At 40.6% G+C, this 21,837-nt stretch overlaps 1 protein-coding gene across 1 annotated transcript in view; it reads left to right on the top strand.

Annotated features, from left to right (window-relative positions):
* Nucleotides 1-21,589, top strand: part of CDH18 (cadherin 18) — a 1,155,399-nt gene extending 1,133,810 nt beyond the window's left edge. The window contains exons 10-12 of the mRNA XM_077269711.1: nt 3,618-3,735; nt 4,183-4,434; nt 20,389-21,589. Of these exons, the coding sequence (XP_077125826.1) occupies nt 3,618-3,735; nt 4,183-4,434; nt 20,389-20,879 (861 nt within the window). The 3' untranslated portion in view covers nt 20,880-21,589. The remainder of the gene's footprint in view (nt 1-3,617; nt 3,736-4,182; nt 4,435-20,388) is intronic.
* The last annotated feature ends 248 nt before the right edge of the window (nt 21,590-21,837 follow it).

Here is a 21,837-nt window from a genome sequence, read left to right as displayed (position 1 = left end):
AACGGTGCTTCATAGTGTGTGATTGTACTGCTGATGGTAAACTTCCTCTCAGGTTTTTTGTACCCTAGAAAAATAGTTCCAAAAATAGGGCTAAGGTTTGATGACAACAAGACAGAACTTCTTCTCATTGAAAATACTGCAACTGTTTTGTATCCAGCTTGACAAAAAGCCTTTGTATTTGTCTAATGACTTTGTGATTAGCAAGCCAGGTGAAGACCACAAAAAAGGATATTTTTTAACTACTGGTTGAGAGGCCATTACTTCTTCATATTGAAAACAGAGTAGTATACCTGTTTTGCCTTTCAGTTAAAGAGATATTTTTGGAAAGCTTAAAGACAGGCTATCACTTCTTCTCATAGCAAACTTATTGATACTCCCCAAATATGGATAATTGTTGCATTCAACCATGTGAATATGCCATGGCTTATTCCAATTTTATCACCTGTCAATAAACAAGAGCCATGTATGCATCTGCCCCCCAAAAGTGATATTTTTTAGAGCATTTATAAAATTTAGGTAGCCTAAAAATTGTTTTGAAATATGTTTGTGGTTACCTCTTGTTACCATCCGTTTTTCCTAGCCAGATATGTGGAAGTCATTTGGACATTAAACAGCCTGAATTTACATTGCAGATCCCAAAAGATGTTCAAAGACTCAAAGGAGAACTCACTTTGTGTGTACATATCACATATTTTCCAGGCAATTAGAGGCTTTGTATTCATATGATTTACGCAAAGCTATTAGAAGTAAATTGATGTTTGGGGGGAAGTTTTGTGAAGGCAGCAAATTAGAATTACAAAAGTTTATTTTTTTTAATTGTGATTGAATTTAATATTTTTTTACTTTCAAAACCTGTTTTTTCTGACCTACTGTCTGTGGATTATTCAAATATCTTAGCCACATGTATAGTTACAGTTTTGCATCATCCACTATCCTTTACTTATACGCTAATTAGTAATACATTGAATTTTTCATCATTCTTCATATATGTCGATATATCTACTGTTTAATTTACAAAATAAAAATGTAAATATTTTAGAGGTACGCTACAGTACAAAAGTATAAAGGCACTCCTCTTAGTTATTACATTGATGTATCAGCCACACTAATTAAAAACAATTGCACATAGCTACAGTTGTGGCCAAAAGTATTGACACCCCTGCAATTCTGTCAGATAATACACAGTTTCTTCCTGAAAATGATTGCAAATACAAATTCTTTGGTAATATTATCTTCATTTAATTTGTCTTAAATGAAAAAAACACAAAAAGAATTGTCCTAAAGCCAAATTAGATATAATTCTACACCAAACATAAAAAGGGGTGGACAAAAGTATTGGCACTGTTTGAAAAATCATGTGATGCTTTTCTAATTTGTGTAATTAACAGCACCTGTAACTTACCTGTGGCACCTAACAGGTGTTGGCAATAACTAAATCACACTTGCAGCCAGTTGACATGGACTAAAGTTGACTCAACCTCTGTCCTGTGTCCTTGGGTGTACTACATTGAGCATGGAGAAAAGAAAGAAGACCAAAGAACTTCATGACCAATCTCAAGGCAACAAGTCCATCTCCAAAGACCTGAATGTTCCTGTGTCTACTGTGCGCAGTGTCATCAAGAAGTTTAAAACCCATGGCACTGTGGCTAACCTCACTAGATGTGGATGGAAAAGAAAAATTGGCAAGAGATTTCAACACAGATTGTGCAGATGTTTGATAAAGAACCTCGACTAACATCCAAACAAGTTCAAGCTGCCCTGCAGTCTGAGGGTACAAAAGTGTCAACCCGTACTATCCGTCGGCATCAGAATGAAAAAGGACTGTATGGTAGGAGACCCAGGAAGACCCCACTTCTTACCCCGAGACATAAAAAATCCAGGCTGGAGTTTGCCAAAACTTAGCTGAAAAAGCCTAAAACGTTTTGGAAGAATCTTCTCTGGTCAGATGAGACAAAAGTAGAGCTTTTTGGGCAAAGGCATCAACATATAGTTTACAGGAGAAAAAAAGAGGCATTCAAACAAAAGAACATGGTCCCTACAGTCAAACGTTGCGGAGGTTCCCTGATGTTTTGGGGTTGCTTTGCTGCCTCTGGCACAGGACTGCTTGACCATGTGCATGGCATTATGAAGTCTGAAGACTACCAACAAATTTTGCAGCATAATGTAGGGCCCAGTGTGAGAAAGCTGGGTCTCCCTCAGAGGTCATGGGTCTTCCAGCAAGACAATGACCCAAAACACAGTTCAAAAAGCACTAGAAAATGGTTTGAGAGAAAGCACTGGAGACTTCTAAGGTGGCCAGCAATGAGTCCAGACCTGAATCCCATAGAACACCTGTGGAGAGATCTAAAAATGGCAGTTTGGAGAAGGCACCCTTCAAATATCAGGGACCTGGAGCAGTTTGCCAGAGAAGAGTGGTCTAAAATTCCAGCAGAGCATTGTAAGAAACTCATTGATGGTTACCGGAAGCGGTTGGTCGCAGTTATTTTGGCTAAAGGTTGTGCAACCAAGTATTAGGCTGAGGGTGCCAATACTTTTGTCTGGCCCATTTTTGGAGTTTTGTGTGAAATGATCAATGTTTTGCTTTTTGGTTCATTCTCTTTTGTGTTTTTTCATTTAAGACAAAATAAATGAAGATAATAATACCAAAGAATTTGTGATTGCAATCATTTTCAGGAAGAAACTGAGTATTATCTGACAGAATAGCAGGGGTGTCAATACGTTTGGCCACAACTGTATAAAATATCAGTAGACAAATATAAGTAGTTCTATGGTTCAACCAAACTGTTCCATGACTTGAAATGTGACACAGTTCCCAATGGAGTCATACAATTTGTATGACAATGTCGTTTTCAATCTCCTGTGTCACTGAGCTAGTCATTGTCTTCTGTAGAGCATAAGCTCTTATGGTCAGCAGGGTCCTCGCCATCTCTCTCTGTCACTCTCTCTCTTGAATGTAGAGTGTAAACTCTTATGGTCAACAAAGTTATCTTGCTATCTCTTTCCTGTAGATTATAAGCTCCTGCGATCAGCATGTCCATTCTCTTCTCACTCTTCTGTAGAGTAGCATGTAAGCTCCTATGGTCAGCAAGGTCCTCTATTTCTCTCTTTTATGGGATGTAAGATATTAAGGTCAACAGGGTTCTCTCTCTCTCTCTCCTTGCCCAACACATTATTTCAAGTATATATGTTTTTCGAGGAAATAGTAATCTTTCCAGTATTAAGATTCAAGCAAATGCATTCTTTGTGAATCAGAGTTTTGGGAAAATTTGTCATGTTGGCAAATTTGAATTTCAAAAGAGCCACTCATCTTTAATGACTATTGTAATATTTGGAGTTGTGCATTTTAAACAGTTGTATGCCTACAACAGTGTGGGGAAATCCACAGCTCCCTTGTGCACAAAGCACAAACCATAAAGGTTGGACAAATTTCAAATTAACCTTTTAAACACATTTACTAATTTGAATTTGGAATGCAATTGGTGAATATGACTGTGCCCAACATGAGTAGCTCTATTGGCAAAAATTTTGTGAAGTACTATAAGCTCCATAATTGTATAATGTCACATACTTTTGGCCATGCATTTCATTATTCATTGACACATATTTCTTTTTACTAGGTTATTCATACTCTGACAGTCATTGATAAAGATGACACAGGAAATGGGCAACGTTTTTATTTTTCTCTGCAAGAAAATCAAGTACAGAACCCAAACTTTACATTACGAAACAATGAAGGTAACTAATTTTAACTATGTTGTGTTTTACTCAATGTGACATGTTTTTATTGTACTGTGGTTTTGTATAAATGTTCTAAAATTCCTCTAAATGTTTTTGGGCTTTTTAGAAGGGAAATAGGAGACTTTTCTTATGTTATTTGACAGTTAATCTAATGCACCTGGTTCCAGTAAAAGTGCTATGTGTGTATGCAATTAATCTCTCCTCCATACACATGAGTGATTGGATCAGCTTAACATTCATGTATTTCTACAGCATATAAATGAGAAAGTTGCTGCCATTGAAATTCCAACTGACCGAGACTTCTAAGGTTCGGTTAACTTTCATCTAATGTACATAAGGACCTTTGGTCTTCATACCGCAGTCTATTAAAATTATATGTTCTGTATGGTGAATAAAATTGGATAATATATGAAATGTTGATGATAATTATTATTTTATCATTAGATAATACAGCAAGTATTTTAACAAGAAGGAGAAGGTTTAGTAGAACGTCTCAAGATATTTATTACCTTCCTATCGTTGTTGCTGATGGTGGAAGTCCATCTTTAAGCAGCACCTGCACACTCACCATTAGAGTATGTGCCTGTGAAAGAGATGGACGAGTACGGACTTGCCACGCTGAAGCTTTTCTATCATCCGCGGGACTCAGTACTGGAGCCTTAATTGCAATTCTGCTTTGTGTAGTCATTCTACTTGGTGAGCATTAACTCAATTAATGACACTAAATGTATTTAGTAAAGGCTTTTAGTTTCAAATTAGAATTACCGTATGTTCAAAAACATATTTGCGCACATAAAACTTAGATTGCACATTTGTTAATTAAGATGTAACATCTGGATTATGGTGACAGTTATTGTTTTTATTCAATCACTCATAATGTAATGATTAACAATATATTTGCCATTAAAGATATTCCATTGGTGCATGATCAAATTATTTTTTTTTCAATATTGCATAATTTTGTTGTAGTCATTTTATTTTTTCACTAGATTTCCATTATAGTGTCCTTGACACTTATAAGACTTCACATTTAAGAAGTCATTTTTACCTTATACTGCATAGTGATAAAGATCATCTCATGATAATTGAAATATGGGACCTTCCATGTCATGTCTCCTTACATCAATAGTGTAAGAATCGAGTCTCCTAATATAGAAAAGTTAAAGTGCCTAATTTATTGTCAAACTTGCTTCTTTATTTCTAAAAGTAAATAAATAAATATAGACAGTATGTATTCAATTAAAAATATGAATATAGATTGGATATTCTAGGAAAACAATATACACTGCCCAAAAAAATAAAGGTAACACTTAAACAACAGAATAGAATTCCCAGTAAATCAAACTTCTGTGAAATCAAACTGTCCACTTAGGAAACAACACTGTTTGACAATCAATTTCACATGCTGTTCTGCAAATAGAATAGACAACAGATGGAAATTATTGGCAATTATCAAGACACACTCAATAAAGGAGTGATTCTGCAGGTGGGGACCATAGACCACATCTTAGTACCAATGCTTTCTGGCTGATATTTTGAACACTTTTGAATGTTGGTTGTGCTTTCACACTCGTGGTAGCATCAGATGGACTCTACAACCCACAAAAGTGGCTCAGGTAGTGCAGCTCATCTAGGATGGCACATCAATGCGAGCTGTGGCAAGAATGTTTGCTGTGTCTGTCAGTGTAGTGTCCAGAGGCTGGAGGCACTACCAGGAGACAAACCAGTACACCAGGAGATGTGGAGGGGGCCGAAGGAGGTCAAAAATCCAGTAGCAGCACAACTACCTCAGCCTTTGTGCAAGGAGGAACAGAAGGAGCACTGCCAGAGCCCTGGAAAATGACCTGCAGCAGGCCACAAATGTGCATGTGTCTGCACAAACTATTAGAAACCGATTCCATGAGGATGGTCTGAGAGCCCGATGTCCACAGATAGGGGTTGTGCTCACAGCCCAAAACCGTGCAGGACGCTTGGCATTTGCCACAGAACACCAGGATTAGCAAATTCGCCACTAGCGCCCTGTACTCTTCATAGATAAAAGCAGGTTTACACTAAGCACATGTGACAGATGTGAAAGAGTCTGGAGACATCGTGGAGAGCAATCTGCTGCCTGCAACATCCTTCAGCATGACCGGTTTGGCAGTTGGTCAGTAATTGTGTGGGGTGACATTTCTTTGGAGGGTCACACAGCCCTCTATGTGCTCGCCAGAGGTAGCCTGACTGTCATTAGGTACCGAGAAAAGATCCTCAGACCCCTTGTGAGACCATATGCTGGTGCGGTTTGCCATGGGTTCCTCGTAATGCAGGACAATGCCAGACCTCATGTGGCTGGAGTGTGTCAGCAGTTCTTGAAAGATGAAGGCATTGAAGCTATGGACTGGCCCACCCGTTCCCCAGACCTGAATCCATTTGAACACATCTGGGACATCATGTCTCGCACCATCCACCAACGTCACGTTGCACCACAGACTGACGGATGCTTGAGTCCAGGTCTGGGAGGAGATCCCTCAGGAGACCATCCGCCACCTCATCAGGAGAATGCCCAGGAGTTGTAGGGAGATCATACAGGCACGTGGAGGCTACACACTACTGAGCATCATTTCCTTGTCTTGAGGCATTTCCACTGAAGTTGGATCAGCCTGTAACTCCATTTTCCACTTTGATTTTGAGCATCATTGCAACTCCAGAATTCCGTGGGATATTAGTTGTAATTTGTGTTGATCATTTTTAGGTTTTATTGTTGTCAACACATTCCACTATGTAATGAATAAATATTTACAACTGGAATATTTAATTCAGTGATGTCTAGGATGTGAGATTTTAGTGTTCCCTTTATTTTTTTGGGCAGTGTACAAAAAAGGCTATTCAAATGTATGAATGTGGCAATTGTGTGGACCTGAAGAATCATGTGGTCGGGTCATTTTACTGTGTAAGGAAAGGTTTAAAAATAAAGCCTAAGAAAGCAATGGCAATTTTTTTTTTTAATTTGACCTCACTTTGAATTTTTACCCATGTTTCATTTTATCATATGGTAAAGTGATTAGAATAATTCAAAATCAAGTATTCATTGTGCGAAACCAAGTTTTCACACTGCTATGTCAAAGGAAAAAATAAACAATTTATGACAATAAAAAATAAACAATTTATGTGCCCCCTGTATTGTCCAGTCTTTATACAGTGCCCCCTCCTCACACTCCCCCCACTGCATATTGTCTCTTTTATAATGTTCCCTCACACTGTACCCTTGTTTTCCCTCTCTATCCTGCCCCACACTACATAGTTTCTCACTTTTTTCCACAAAATTGACCCCTCATTTATTTGCCTCCCCATAATGTTTCCTTACATTTGTCCTGCCCATACTGTTTCCTTGCATATTTCCAAATGCCTATCAGTATAGAGACACTTCTCACAAAATTCAAGCCCCTCTGCTCATACTGTCTCCTCAGACATTCCATCCCCCTCCTTTGCTCATACTGTTTATTCATACATTTCGAGCCGCTTGCTCATGATATCTACTCATACATTCAAAACTCCCTCTTGTCCATACTGTCTCTCCACACATTCCACCCCTCTTTTACTCATATTGTCTCTTCTCATATTCCTGCCCTCTGCTCATACTGTCTCCTTACACATTCCCTCTAACCCCACCCATACTGTATTCTCACACATTCTCAGACCTCCTACAGATACTGTTTCCTCACCTGTTCCATCCTTTCACATCTTATACATACTATCTCATGTCATACTTACATTGCTGAACAGATCCTCAAAAGGGCATAAGTGACAACAGCAACATCATCAGCTGATCTGATAAGGCTGCTAACGTCCCACTGTCACTGAAGTGCTTACATGCCCCCATGCCAATACTTTCTTTTCTACACATTCCTCTTCACTTATCAGTGGGGTGACAGTTCCCTCACACATTTCCAGACTCCCTGATCATACTATCTCCTAACACATTGCACCCCTCCTGCCCATACCATCTCCATACACCTTTCCCCACTCTCATACTGACTTTACACATATTTTCTCCTGCCTATCACTATGGACACAGTTCTCCCACATTTTCCCCCGCTAACTCTGTTTTCTCACACATTCCAAGTCCCTCTGTTCATATTGTCAATTCACACATTCCACACTCTCGGCTGCCAATACTCTCTTCCCACACATTCCACCTCTGCACGTGCCCATATTATCTCCTCACACATTCTGTTCCTGCCTATCAGTATAGAGACAGTACTCCTCATACAATTAACCCAAACTATACTATCTCCTCCCTCATTCCAAGCGGTCTCCTTACACATTCCCAGCCCCTCCTGACACCACTGTATCCTCACACAATCCAAGCCCCCTCATACCCCACTGTCTATTTTCTTGTTCTCTGCTCCCCTGCCCATACTTTCTCTTCACATAATCCACTTTTCCTGTGTATACTGTCTCTACACTTAGCCGACCCCCCTGCCCATACTCTCTCCTCACAAATTCCCTGCTCCCCTGCCAATACTGTATCCTCACACAGTCCAAGCCCCTGATCCTGCTGTCTTTTCATTCATTCACAGCTTCCCAGCCCATAATCACATATTCCCCTCTCTTGCTCATACTGATCCTCATGCATTCACAGCCCCCTGCTCTCACTATCTTCTCATACATTCCCAAATTCCCTGCCCTTACAGTCTTCTCAGCCATTACACCCCACAATCCCATTCATACTGTCTCCTCACATATTAGAGATAGCTAATACTAGAGAAAAGAGAGAGAGAATTCAAAAATATATAAATAAATAGGAGCAGTGGACAGCAACTAACAGAATGTTTTTTAGCAAGGAAAAATGCAAAGTACTACATCTGGGCAATAAAAATGAAAAAGCATATACAGAATGGGAGGAATAGGGCTAAGCAACAGCACATGTGAAAAAGACCAGGGTATACTAATAGATCATAAAGTGAACATGAGTCAACAGTGTGATGCAGCAGCAAAATGGGTTGTATTAACAGAAGCATACTGTCTAGATCACGCAAAGTCATTATTGCCCTCTACTCCTCTTTGGTCAGACCTCACCTGGAATACTGTGTCAAGTTTTGGGCACCACATTTTAGAAAAGACATCAACAAACTGGAGCAAGTTCAGAGAAGAGCTACCAGAATGGTGATCAGTAGGCAAACCTTGTCTTATGAGGAACGGTTACAGGATTTGGGAATGTTTAGCTTGCAAAAAAGATAACTGAGAGGAGACTTAATCGCTGTCTACAAATATCTAAAGGGCTGTCACATTGTAGAAGGAACATCTTTATTCTCATTTGCACAAGGAAAGACTAGAAGCAATGGGATGAAAGTGAATGGGAAGAGACACAGGTTAGGTATTAGAAAAAAAACTTTTTGACAGGGTGATCAATGAGTGGAAGAGGCTGTCACGAGAGGTGGTGAGTTCTCCTTCCATGGAAGTTTTCAAACAGAGGTTGGATAGACATCTGTGTGGGATGATTTAGTGAATCCTGCTTTGAGCAAGGGGTTGGACCAGATGACCAAGGAGGTCCCTTCCAACTCTAACATTCTATGATTCTATGATTCAATCCCCATCCTGCCCATATCATCGGCTAACACATTCCCACTACATCTTCCCATACTGTTTCCTCTCACAATTGCAGACCTCCTTCTAATATTGTATTCTCATATATTCTACTCTCCCATATTCTGCCTTACTGTCTTTTGTCATACTCACCTTGCCACAGAACATGTACTCTGCAGCAAAGGAGTGGTGTCAGCAACATGATCAACTGACCTAATCACTCTGCTGTCGTTACCCTGACTCTGAAATTCTCATTCCCAAAGACATGAGAACAGTTTAATGCTGGGAGCCATAATTCTACACCATCTCTGAGCTGAATCAGCTGAAATCCAACTCTGGGGGTCCGCACACTGCAGCAACCTGGGAGAAACCTCAGACTGCTGTACCCTCAGACCATCCGTCCCAGATGATGCCTCCCTGACAGCCGTGGCTGGGGAAAATGCTCCACATGTCACTCTCTTTCACCTCTAGATATGCCCTTTTTATCCAAATCACACAGATTTTATGTGTCAGCTGAAAGTCATTTTCTGAATACATTCCTATAAATCCCACATTGATGGTGTCATAGGTATTGAGTGAAAAAGTGATTTCTGGGTGACACAGAAAAACATTGTGTGATCTGGCTAGTCACAATGTGAGTCACATGGCGCAGATAGCAATCGGAACAGCATTGTTAAAAGTAGACAGCAGCATTTAGTAAGCATAATAAATTGGTAGTTTGTGCACAATATGTATAATAATGGGTCTGAATGTAAAACATTTGCACTCTCTACTTATAGAAGCATATGTGATTGAACACAACAAAGTAAATACATTTCACCTCACATGAAGATCATTAGTTTCTTCATCTCCATTTTAGTCAAAACGATACTTATCATCACACTTTCTTAGCAATAATTTTTTTCTGTTTTCTGGTGTTTGAAACTGGGGTTTGCCTTTTTATATTTTTGGAAAATAGTGGATGATCTTGGAATGATATGAGGAAAGGTAAACACAATAAGAAATATTGTGCTAAAGATGGAGAGGGTAATTAGCATAAACGGTATCACTTAGCTTTAAAATGAGGATTATGTGGAAGGTAGCACATATTCAAACGGGTCTCAGATTACTTTAGCCATAAAGAAAAAGTTTTCCTAAAAGAAAATGAGTATGATTCTCCAGCTGGTTAAAGAAAGTAGCGCTATTTTATGGAAACATTTTTACCATTTTTACCCCAAACCAAGGTCATCTTTTCTCACTTGCTAAGACTTTGGAAATATTCAAGATTTTCTCAGAAAAGATGTTGGTAGTTGGAGGGGATTACTTTGCACACCTTCAGGCCATGATTCCCTTTCCTTTAAGTCTCTCAAAAAAATTCATTATTTCTTTGAAACGCTAAACCTGAATGTTTATTTCTAAAGGCTTTAAAAACCGACATGAAAAAAATCATTATCTCTTTTCTCTCTCACTCTTCTGACCAACATCTTGACTACTTATTTGTTCCAAATTCTCTGATCCTTTCTGTCAGGAAAGCTTCTAACGCGTTTATCACACTGTCAGATTATTCCCCAACTTTCATTAAAATGTTCATTTACTCCCTACTAGTACAATTAGGTACAACTAAGGGATAAAATACAACTTTAATAATGATCAAAATTTGCTTTTACTGTCCTATGAACAGAAATCATTAGATTTTTTAAATATTACTTCTGAAGCTTTCTTCCCAGTTTTGTGGGAAAAACATAGAACAGTACAAAGAAGTGACTTTATTGCACTGGACACAAACCTAAAAGCAACACATATGTAAAGAGATAACATTTCCATTACTTCAAGTAGCTATATATGAACAAATCCACTAACTATTTTGGGAAAAACAGATAACCCTTAGTTTACTAGTTTTGTCTACATTTAAATACAGAGAGTAAATGAATGTCTTCCCCACTGAAAAAAAAGGATCTTGCTTTAAAATTATAAAAAAAAATTGAAGAAATACTTTAGCATCTTCAATAGAAGGAATTGTTAAAACCATCTTAAATTATTTATCTATGACTTGGATAGGAACTCTTGAACAGGGCAAAGATCCATATATTGTCTCATGGTTGAGTAGACAGCACTGTCACCTTGGAAATCTGAGGTACCTGGTTTAAATACAACCAAAGATTGCATCTGCATTAAGGTTGATAGAATGAGTTTCCTTCCATACTCCATCATAGGGGATTTAAATTGTGGGACCTAGTAGGGAAAGTGAGTTATGGAGATGAATGTAAAGCGCTATGGGATATGTTGGTGCTAGATAAAGCAAGCATAATAGATTAATAAATTAAAAAAAATCAAATTTTCACACACTATAATATCCTATTACTCTATTAGGTTTTTTAAATGGACTCTATCATCACAGAATGACTGTCCGAACTAAGTCCCTTTGCTCAGTGCTTCATGGCAGGGCCAATCATTTAAATACACCTTTCCGCCGACTTGTGTTCTCTTAATCTCCACCCCCTTCTTTAATTGACTGCTCTAAATTCATAGAGCCAGATAATGGTGGAGATATATGGAAACTACGAAGGTGAGAAGGTTAATTTAAATGATTGGCCCTGCTGTGAAGCATCAGGCGCCTTTGCTTGGTTTAAACAATTATTCTGTGCTCATAAAGTCCCTATGAGGAATGTGAGTTATCTATCCGCATGGTTGACACTGAAAGTAGACAGATACCTTGAGCAGCCCCCAAAAAACATGTTTGATTTCTCATATCACTTTCAGATTAACTGGGGGCTGGAAAAAAGATTGTAGATTAGATAAGTTATTTGGATTGGTTCCATTATAAGCATTTGACATATCCACAATTTTATCTATTTATTATGTTTAGGAAAATAGAAGACTTTTCAGGTTGCCCAACTATTTATATAACTTTAATAGACATCAATTAGGAGAGAAATGTGTAAGCTCATTTCTATTCAGTTTGCTAAGAGATGTGGCTGCCACTTGTAACCCACATTTTTCTAATAGATATGTCATAAATGTCTAAAAAGAAAATACCTTATTAAACCTGAATTTTAGAGAAGACAGGTGTCTTCAGCATACTTTGTATGTAGAATAAGGTAGAGCAGTTATGTAAGTTATGGCATAAAATTGTGTTTATCATTATGTCTGAAAGAAAAAGTGAAGAGCTACACTCACTGAGAACGTCACGTACTGAAACATTTGCTTTAGGTTATGATGAACATTGACAAGGCATAGACATGTACTGTGTGATTTATATGATTCGTTTCAGCTTGACAGGAACTGCAGTCTTGTCAAATTCTGCCTTGCTAGAAAAGAAAAAAATGAAATATCTTAACTAAGCTTTAATAATTTAATTTCTATATTGCATAAAATATATATTACAGCCCAACTTATATAAAATTAAAACAGGAAAAATAAACCAACCTGCTATGTCCTCTAAAAATTGTTTTCTTACATAGACTAACCTAATATATGTGATTAATGCAAAACAAAATTTAAACTAAATATATATATATATATATATATATATATATATATATATATATATATATATATATATATATATATATATATATATATAATCCTTATTGTGTGAAGTGATTAAAGCTGGTGTGGATTTGCTGTTTTTAAGCTGTTTGTCATTTCAAGAAAATTACCAAATTCTCTGAAAATGCAGGGATATCTCTCTCAAATATGGCAACTTCAATGGACACTTCTTGAAAGATGTAAATATATTTACTGTAAAATAGTTGGTAGCTTTAGATAATTGTGTAATCAGGAGGATGGAAAGAATAATGTGTCACAAAGATGACTTCAACCAAATAGTTAGCTGTCACCCTTGTGCCAGTGTTCGATATGAGGTGGAATGGGTCACTACACTACTGCGAGGGACTTGTGGTGATAAAGCTATTCTGGTCCGTATGAGAACCAATGACAGAATAAGTTGCGTGGTGGATGGAGGATCATGACAATTAATTTTATTGAATCTAAATTGAAGTACCTCCAAGATAGTACTCTCTGGATTACTGACCTGAGCCATGTGCAAAACATTAGAGACAGCTGGAAATTAAGCAACTAAATGCACAGCTTCAGTGCCTTGATGAAGTATTAATGAACTTTCCCACATTTTTTCCATAATTATACCCACAAACTTAATTGTATTTTAGTGGAATTTTATGTAATATGCAAACACAAAGAAGCAAGCATGTGTTAGGGGTCGAGTTCCCGCCTCTGCACAGTGGGAATTTCGATCCATCTCCGCTTCGGTCTCCCATTCTTCTCCAGCCACAGTGGAGCCTGCTCAAGGGAGACGTTGGTCGCAGCATCTAGCTCAGCCTGATATGGTGCGGATGATTACTGCTGCCTTTCCAGGCTCAGCCATTGCAGCCAGTACTGGTCAGCGGTGAGCAGACATCTCTGGGACTAAGTCCTGCTTTTCCCCTTCTGAGCATGCCCAGGATAAGACCTCTCATTGGAGGTCGGGGGTCACATGCTCAGGTACTGCAGCAGCTCCCATTGGTCCTCTTGGAAGGTCCTGAAATTGCTGCAGCTATAAAAGGTTTGCATGGCCACATGGCCTTGCGCTAATATTAACCTGAGTTATGAGCTCAGCGCCAGTGTGGTCATGCATGCATGTGGTCAGGTTTCAGCTGAAATAAGCCTCTAGAATACCGGCACCTCCGGTGAGGAGTTTGTGTATGTGGATTCAGGGTTTGGCTGAAATAAGCCCCTAGAATACCAGCACCACTGGTGAGGAGTTTTGTTGTGCTATGCTGACTGCATGACCACTGTCGGCTCTATTAGGTAACTGTTCCTCTGTGAGGTTAACAGGGTACAGCTATCTCTTTCTCAAGCAAACCTGTGAAGTAACAGAGTTCGCTTATACCGCCATATAGTACTGTCTTTTACTAGCAGCAGGTTCTCTCCTGCACAGTGGACTCCGGGTTGCGAACCCACCTACTACTCAATATATATATATACTCGGTGCATTCCGCCAACCTTAACATTACACTAGCACCAGGGTCTGGCTAGTAAATGGCGGACAAACAGCAATCCTTGCGGTACATCCAGCAGCTGGAGGGTAGGTTGGCGGCTCTCGAGCGCACAACCTCAGCTGTGGATGTTACCGCAGTTGTTTTTCAGGCTGCTAGCGTGGAAGCAGCAACCTTGTCCACTGCAACCCCTGTTCCCACTCTATCTTGCCTCCTGCTGCCAGAAAAATTTTCTGGTGATAGTAAATCTTGCAGTGGTTTTGTGAGCCAGTGCTCTATACACCTCGAGCTTCTGGCCGCATGTTTCCCCACAGAGCGGGCAAAGGTGGGATTTATTGTGTCTCTCCTGTCGGACAGGGTGTTGGAGTGGGCTACACCGCTGTGGGAGCATGGCAATCATGTGGTGCAGAGTGCTCCGCTGTTCCTGAGCACTCTGAAACAGGTCTTTTTAGGACCTCAAGTCACCCATGATATGGCACTCCAACTGTTGGCATTGACTCAGGGCTTGTCCTTGGTCAGCCATTTTGCCGTCCACTTCCATACCCTAGCATCTGAGTTGGAGTGGTTGGATAAAGTCCTTATCCCAATATTTTGGAGGGGGCTGGCTGACCACGTGAAGGATGCTCTGCCCATTAGGGAGATTCCCACCACACTGGAGGAGTTAATAGCTGTGTCCACTCGTATTGACCTCCGTTTTTATGAGTGGAGGTTAGAGCGCGCCCAGTGTAGGCAGAGGTTTCGGCTGGCTCCCACCTTTGCCAAACCTTTGGAATCTCCAGTCCTGTTCCTTGAGTCACAAGAGGCCATGGAGGTGTCATGAGCGAGATCTAAGTCCTGGACCACTGGTACACTCAAGGTCTGTCATGTTTGCCAGCAATCAGGACATCTTGCCACAAGATTCTTCCAGCGGTTGAGGAAACGTCAGCGTCTAGTGGTAGTAGGTGGAGGAACACTAGGCACGGCAACGTTTGCCACCAAATTGTCCTTTAAGGGAACAATTACTATAGGCTCATTCTCCCACTCGGTAGAGCTCTGCGTGGATTCTGGGGCGGAGTGCAATTTTATGTCTTCAGCCGTTGCCCAACGTCACGCAATTCCCCTGGTAATGCTAGCTCAACCAGTTACCGTACGAGTGGTGAATGGGTCGACACTACCCTCTCAGATAACACACCAGACCATCCCTTTCACTCTGTCCAAGTCACCATCTCATCAGGAGATTATATATCTGGTCGTCATTCCTGAGGGAATTGATGAGGTCCTGTTAGGGATACCTTGGCTACGGTACCACTCTCCTCATATTGAGTGGTCCACAGGCAGAATTTTGGGATGGGGTGAATCTTGCGGGGGTAGATGTCAGAGGGAATGCGTTCAGGTTGCTAGAACCGAGGTACCCGCAGATCTATCCTCTCTACCAAGCAATATTGGCCCTATGTGGATGTGTTCTCCAAAAGGGCTGTGGAGACCTTTCCGCCTCACTGCCCCTATGGATGTCCCATAGACATCTTGCCTTGTGCTGAGCCTCCTCGGGGTCGAGTCTATCCGTTATCTCTCCAGGAGACGTAGGCAATGTCACAGTACATCCAGGAAAATCTGGCAAGGGGATTCATTAGGAAGTCAGTGTCACCTGCAGGGGCTGGGTTCTTCTTCGTGCAGAAGAAGAATGGAGAACTGTGTCCATGCATTGATTACAGGGGTATTAACGCCATCACCATTAAGAATAAATATCCCCTGCCCCTGATATCTGAGCACTTTGATAGGCTTCGGGGAGCAAGGGTATTTACTAAACTAGATATGCAGGGTGCTTACTATCTGATTCGCATCCGTGAGGGGAACTAATGGAAGAAGGCTTTTAACACCAGGGATGGGCACTATGAATATCTCGTGATGCCCTTTGGGCTCTGTAATGCCCCAGGCATTTTACAAGACTTTGTAAACGATATCTTCCAGGATATGCTCTCCACCTCGGTCATAGTCTATCTGGATGATATTCTCATCTACTCTCCAGATATTAACTCCCTCCGGAGAGATGTTTGCAGAGTCTTCGACCTCTTACAGGCAAATTCCCTCTATGCAAAGTTGGAGAAAAGTGTGTTTGAGCAGGAGTGCTTACCTTTCCTGGGCTATATCATCTCCGCCCAGGGATTGGCTAAGGATCCTTCCAAATTACAGGCTCTGATGGACTGGCAAGAACCCCATTCTCTTAAAGCGGTGCAGCGCTTTATGGGGTTCATTAACTATTATCGCCAGTTCTTTCCTCATTTCTCAAATTTGGTAGCTCCCTTTGTAGCCCTCACCAAGAGGAGAGCAAATCCCAAATTGTGGTCTGAGGAGGTCTCCAAGGCCTTCACTTCTGCTAAGTCCCATTTTGCTAGTGCTCCCATCCTACATCGCCCCGATGTAGGTAAGCCATTTATAATGGAGGTGGATGCCTCTTCCATTGGTGCTGGAGCAGTCCTCTTTCAAAAGAATGCTCAAGGTCGGAAGCATCCTTGCTTCTTCTTTTCCAAGACCTTTACACCAGCGGAGAGGAATTATTCAATCGGGGACAGTGAGTTGCTAGCAATGAAGCTGGCCTTCTCTGAGTGGAGACATCTTTTGGAGAGGGCTCACTTTCCTTTCCAAGTATTCACAGACCAAAAGAATTTGGTTTACCTACAGGCAGCCCAGCAATTAAAGTCTTGCAAGGCCAGATGGTACTTGTTCTTCTCCCGGTTCCATTTCACACTCCATTTCCTTTCCAGGGAGAAGAACATTTGTGCCGACGCTCTCTCTCACTCCGTTGTGTCATCTGAGGAGGAAGAGCAGCCTTGGCTTATTGTCCCTAACGAGAGTCTGAGAACTGTGGCTCTGGTTTCGCTAGAGTCTGTGCCTCCAGGAAAGACTTTTGTACCATCCAGTTTGCGTCCGGAGGTTCTCTCTTGTGCTTACTCGTCTAGGGTGTGTGGACATTTCGGGTCCAAAAGGACATCTGAACCACTGGCGAGAACATACTGGTGGCCGCATATGGCCCGTGATGTTGCAGACTATGTTTGGGCATGTGTCTCCTGTGCCAAGAACAAGTCTTCTTGGCAACAGCCAGCTGGGTTGCTTTACCCCTGCCGTTGGCAGCCAGGCCCTGGAAGATGGTCAGGATGGATTTTGTGGCTTACCCAAGTCTCGCAGCTGCACCATTATTTCGGTGATCACGGAATATTTTTCCAAAATGGTGCACTTGGTGCCTCTTCCACGGCTACCTTCTGTACTGGAGCTGGCAGCATTGTTTATCAAACATATCTTTCGCCAACACGGTATGCCGGACAAATTTGTCAGTGACCGGGGTCCCCAGTTTGCATCTCGATTCAGGAGAGAGCTTCGTCGTCTACTCAGCATTGAGTTGAATCTCTCCTCGGCATATCATCCCGAGACGAATGGGTTGGTAGAGAGGGCCAACCAGACTCTAGTCACATATCTATGTAATTTTATTTCTGCCAGGCAGGATGACTGGGCATCTTTGCTACCATGGGCAGAGTTTGCGCTTAATAAAGCCGTAGCCGACTCCACCAGTCAGACTCCATTCCTCCTTAATTACGGCCAGCATCCGCGTGTCCCTGTGCCCATGCCCGTGTCTTTCCCGACAACAGGGTGGAAGACTGGGCTGTGGAGGCATGGGACATTTGGGACCGCACTCAGGATGCCATTCGGGCCTCCAAGGAGAGAATGAGGTCCTCCGCCGATGCTCATCGGTGCCCCGCTCCGACCTTTGCTCCTGGTGACTTAGTGTGGCTCTCCGCCCTTAACATCAGGCTGCGTGTTGAGTCCACTAAGTTTGCACCTCGCTACTTGGGTCCCTTCAAGGTCCTCGAACAGGTTAACCCTATGGTCTATCATCTGGCCCTTCCTCCACGCATAGGTATCACCGACACCTTTCATGTGTCCCTCTTGAAGCCTGTATACATGTCCCAGTTTTCTGAGTCATCTGCCGGGACATTGGGTTTGTCTACGGACGATTACAAGGTGAACACTATTTTAGGGTGCAAGGTGGTATGTGGCAAGACATTTTATTTGTTGACTGGAAGGGTTATGGCCCAGAGGACAGGTCTTGGGAGCCTGCTGAGCACATTCAAGCTCCGCAGCTCATTGCGGCCTTCGAGCATAGCGATGTCCAAGGAGGAGGGGTCCCTAGGAGGGGGGTAATGTTAGGGGTCGAGTTCCCTCCTCTGTACTGGGGGAATCTCGAACCATCTCCGCTGCGGTCTCCCATTCTTCTCCAGCCGCTGTGGAGCCTGCTGTGCGGAGAAATCGGTCCCAGTGTCTGGCTCAGCCTGATACAGTGTGGATGATTGCTGCTGCCTTTCCAGACTCAGCCATTGTAGCCAGTACTGGTCAGCAGCGAGCAGACATCTCTGGGACTAAGTCCTGCTTTTCCCCTTCTGAGCGTGCCCAGGGTAAGACCACTCATTGGAGGTCGGGGGTCACATGCTCAGGTACTGCAGCAGCTCCCATTGGTCCTCTAGGAAGGTCCTGAAGTTGCTGCAGCTATAAAAGGTTTGCATGGCCACACAGCCATGCGCTAGTATTAACCTGAGTTATGAGCTCAGCGCCAGTGTGGTCATGCTTGCATGTGGTCAGGGTTCGGCTGAAATAAGCACCTGGAATACCGGCACCTCCGGTGAGGAGTTTGTGTATGTGGATTCAGGGTTTGGCTGAAATAAGCCCCTAGAATACTGGCACCTCCAGTGAGGAGTTTTGTGTGTGCTATGCTGACTGCATGACCACTGTCGGCTCTATTAGGCACGGTGGACCCGAGTTGCGAACGGACCTACTATATATATATATATATATATATATATATATATATATATATATATATATATATATATACTCCGTGCGTTCTGCCAACCCTAACAGTATGTGTGAAGTATATTTGTGTGGCCAAACATTTTTGTAGCCCTGATCACAGCATCCTGGACATGAAATTGCTGGTATTGAAAGGTAACTTCAAATCCCAGAGACTAAGTACTCAATTGGATGCTTCGCAAAAGATGTTGATTTATTGACAATCATGGACAGTCCGTAACAGACAGCTAATTGACGTTTCAGTCAATCATAGACCTTCATCAGAAATTTGCTGTATTGCTATAATTTCTAGTGAATGCTTGCCATTCACAAATGTATCAGTGGAGGTAAAGTGGATCATGCTAGCTATGTGGGTACAAGTTGTCTGCGATGGAGTATGGTGACATGGTCACTATAAGTAAAAGCACTCTGTACTGTTCCTGATTGTCAATAAGTCCCCATCTTCTGCAAAGCATCCAATTGAGTGCAAAGTCTCCCTACTACTAATAATTAGTGATTGTAATTTTACGCTGGCACCTCATCACCTTTTATTGGAGTGCCATATATGATTCATCTTCAAATCCCTGAGATAGAAGAGTCTGGGAGTACAAACTAAATGACAACCTTTGACACATTAAAAGCAATGTGTCATATTAATTTATGTATTTCTTAATCAATTAAGGAATATGCTCTTTACATCATTTGGAGACACCAAAAACCCGGGCCTGTCCTGAATCAAAAGAGTATAAACTTTTTACTCTTCGTAGCTATGTATTGCTCCAATATTTACAGCCACATCTGTTTCTCCTCATCCCACATTGATAGTTCAGCTTCACTCTACTTGTCTTTTTTCTTTATTTGCTGCATTATTATATGAGCTGTTGTGTATAATTATGGGTCTTTTCTGATTTTTTATTGTTCTGTGACTGATGATGAGATCCAAGTAGTCTCGATAGCTTGCTGTTACCATTTTTTCAGTTAGCCATTAAAAGGTATCAACAACTGTGGACTCTCAGATTTTTATATTTTTCTAGTTTGGCCATACACATGCCAGCATGTTTAAAGAGATGCCATTATGATTCATATAATTCTTTGATAAGTACACCATAAAAATATATTGGACTTTCTACAGGAGTGGTTTAGCTTGAGTTAATTGATCTACACAATTTTTCCTCAGTCTACATATTGGTTATATTTGTATAACTTCATCTACTGGTATTTATAATTAAAATTATACTTTTCTGGTATTTTTATTTGTTACAGTTGGTCATTAACTTGTTTTCCTCTTTTTTTTCAGCTATTGTTGTTCTTTTTATAACTCTTAGGCGAGGGAAAAAAGAGCCACTAATAATTTCTGAAGAAGATGTGCGTGAAAATGTAGTAACATATGATGATGAAGGAGGAGGGGAAGAAGACACTGAAGCTTTTGATATTTCAGCTCTTCGAAATCCATCTGCAGCTGAGGATTTAAAATACAGAAGAGATATTAGACCAGAAGTAATGTGTACACCAAGACATCACGATCAATCTTCTGTTGAAACAATTAATGTTCAGGAATTTCTCAATCAAAAGTTGGTTGAAGCAGACCGTGACCCAAGTGTTCCCCCATATGACTCTTTACAGACATATGCCTATGAGGGTCAAAGATCTGAAGAAGGATCCATAAGCTCTTTAGATTCTTTAGGAACACCATCTGACCAGGACTATACTTTTCTTGATGACTGGGGACCAGAGTTTAAAAAACTAGCGGAACTCTATGGAGAAAAGGAATCAGAAAGAACAAATTAGTTTCATAATTAAAAAACGGTTTTATTTACAAAACAGCTCAAAGCATAACCACAAGAAAACAAAAAATAAATTGATACTTGGAACTCAACAAGTTGTTCACTTTTACTGTAGAAACAAGTGCCATTTTCATATATAAAACTGGGTTACAAATTTTGAAAAATACAGAGAAAAAAAAACAACTATTTTCCCTTGTGTATATTTTTTAATTGATCAATAAAGTTGGTGGTGCCATATCCATAAATAATATTCAAAACATGAAGATCATTCATATTTTACAACACATTATTAGATTAATAGAAATACATAATAGTGCAGCTTAGTCACTTGCTGTGTGAATGACTTGACATGCTTTACAGCACCTTTAAATATTTTTTTAATGCAAATTACTTAAACATGTACATTATAACTAATTACGGCTTATATATGCAAAATAATTAGAAAAAAGTCCCTTTACATTGGGAGTTCGTGGCCTGTTTCAAATTGAAACTTAAATATTTTAAACTATAATATGCTACTTTATTTTATATACAGTTGATGTGTAATATATATACTCTATTATCTTAAACCATATACCATGAGTTGAAACAGATACACCAGATCTGAACTATTTTGTTGGCCAATGTACAGACATAGGATAGTGATGTTATCCCAAAATCTTTGGCTGACATTTACTTACTTTCTGATGTGAAATAAAGGTAAAGGAATGTCCTAAGAGTTTTGCAATTGATCACCCCTCTATAACAGCACATTTCTGTAGTACTTGCCATTGAGACGTGTACCATACACTGCGTGCAGAATTATTAGGCAAGTTGTATTTTAGAGGATTATTTTTATTATTGATCAACAACTATGTTCTCAATCAACCCAAAAGACTTGTAAATATCAAAGCTTAATATTTTTGGAAGTTGGAGTGGGTTATTTTTAGATTTGGCTATCTTAGGAGGATATCTGTTTGTGC

The sequence above is a fragment of the Ranitomeya variabilis genome, chromosome 6, assembly GCF_051348905.1.
Source record: "Ranitomeya variabilis isolate aRanVar5 chromosome 6, aRanVar5.hap1, whole genome shotgun sequence".
Classification (NCBI taxonomy): domain Eukaryota; kingdom Metazoa; phylum Chordata; class Amphibia; order Anura; family Dendrobatidae; genus Ranitomeya; species Ranitomeya variabilis.
The sequence above is the reverse complement of the archived record's forward strand: the minus strand, read 5'-3'. Positions and strand labels throughout refer to the sequence as shown.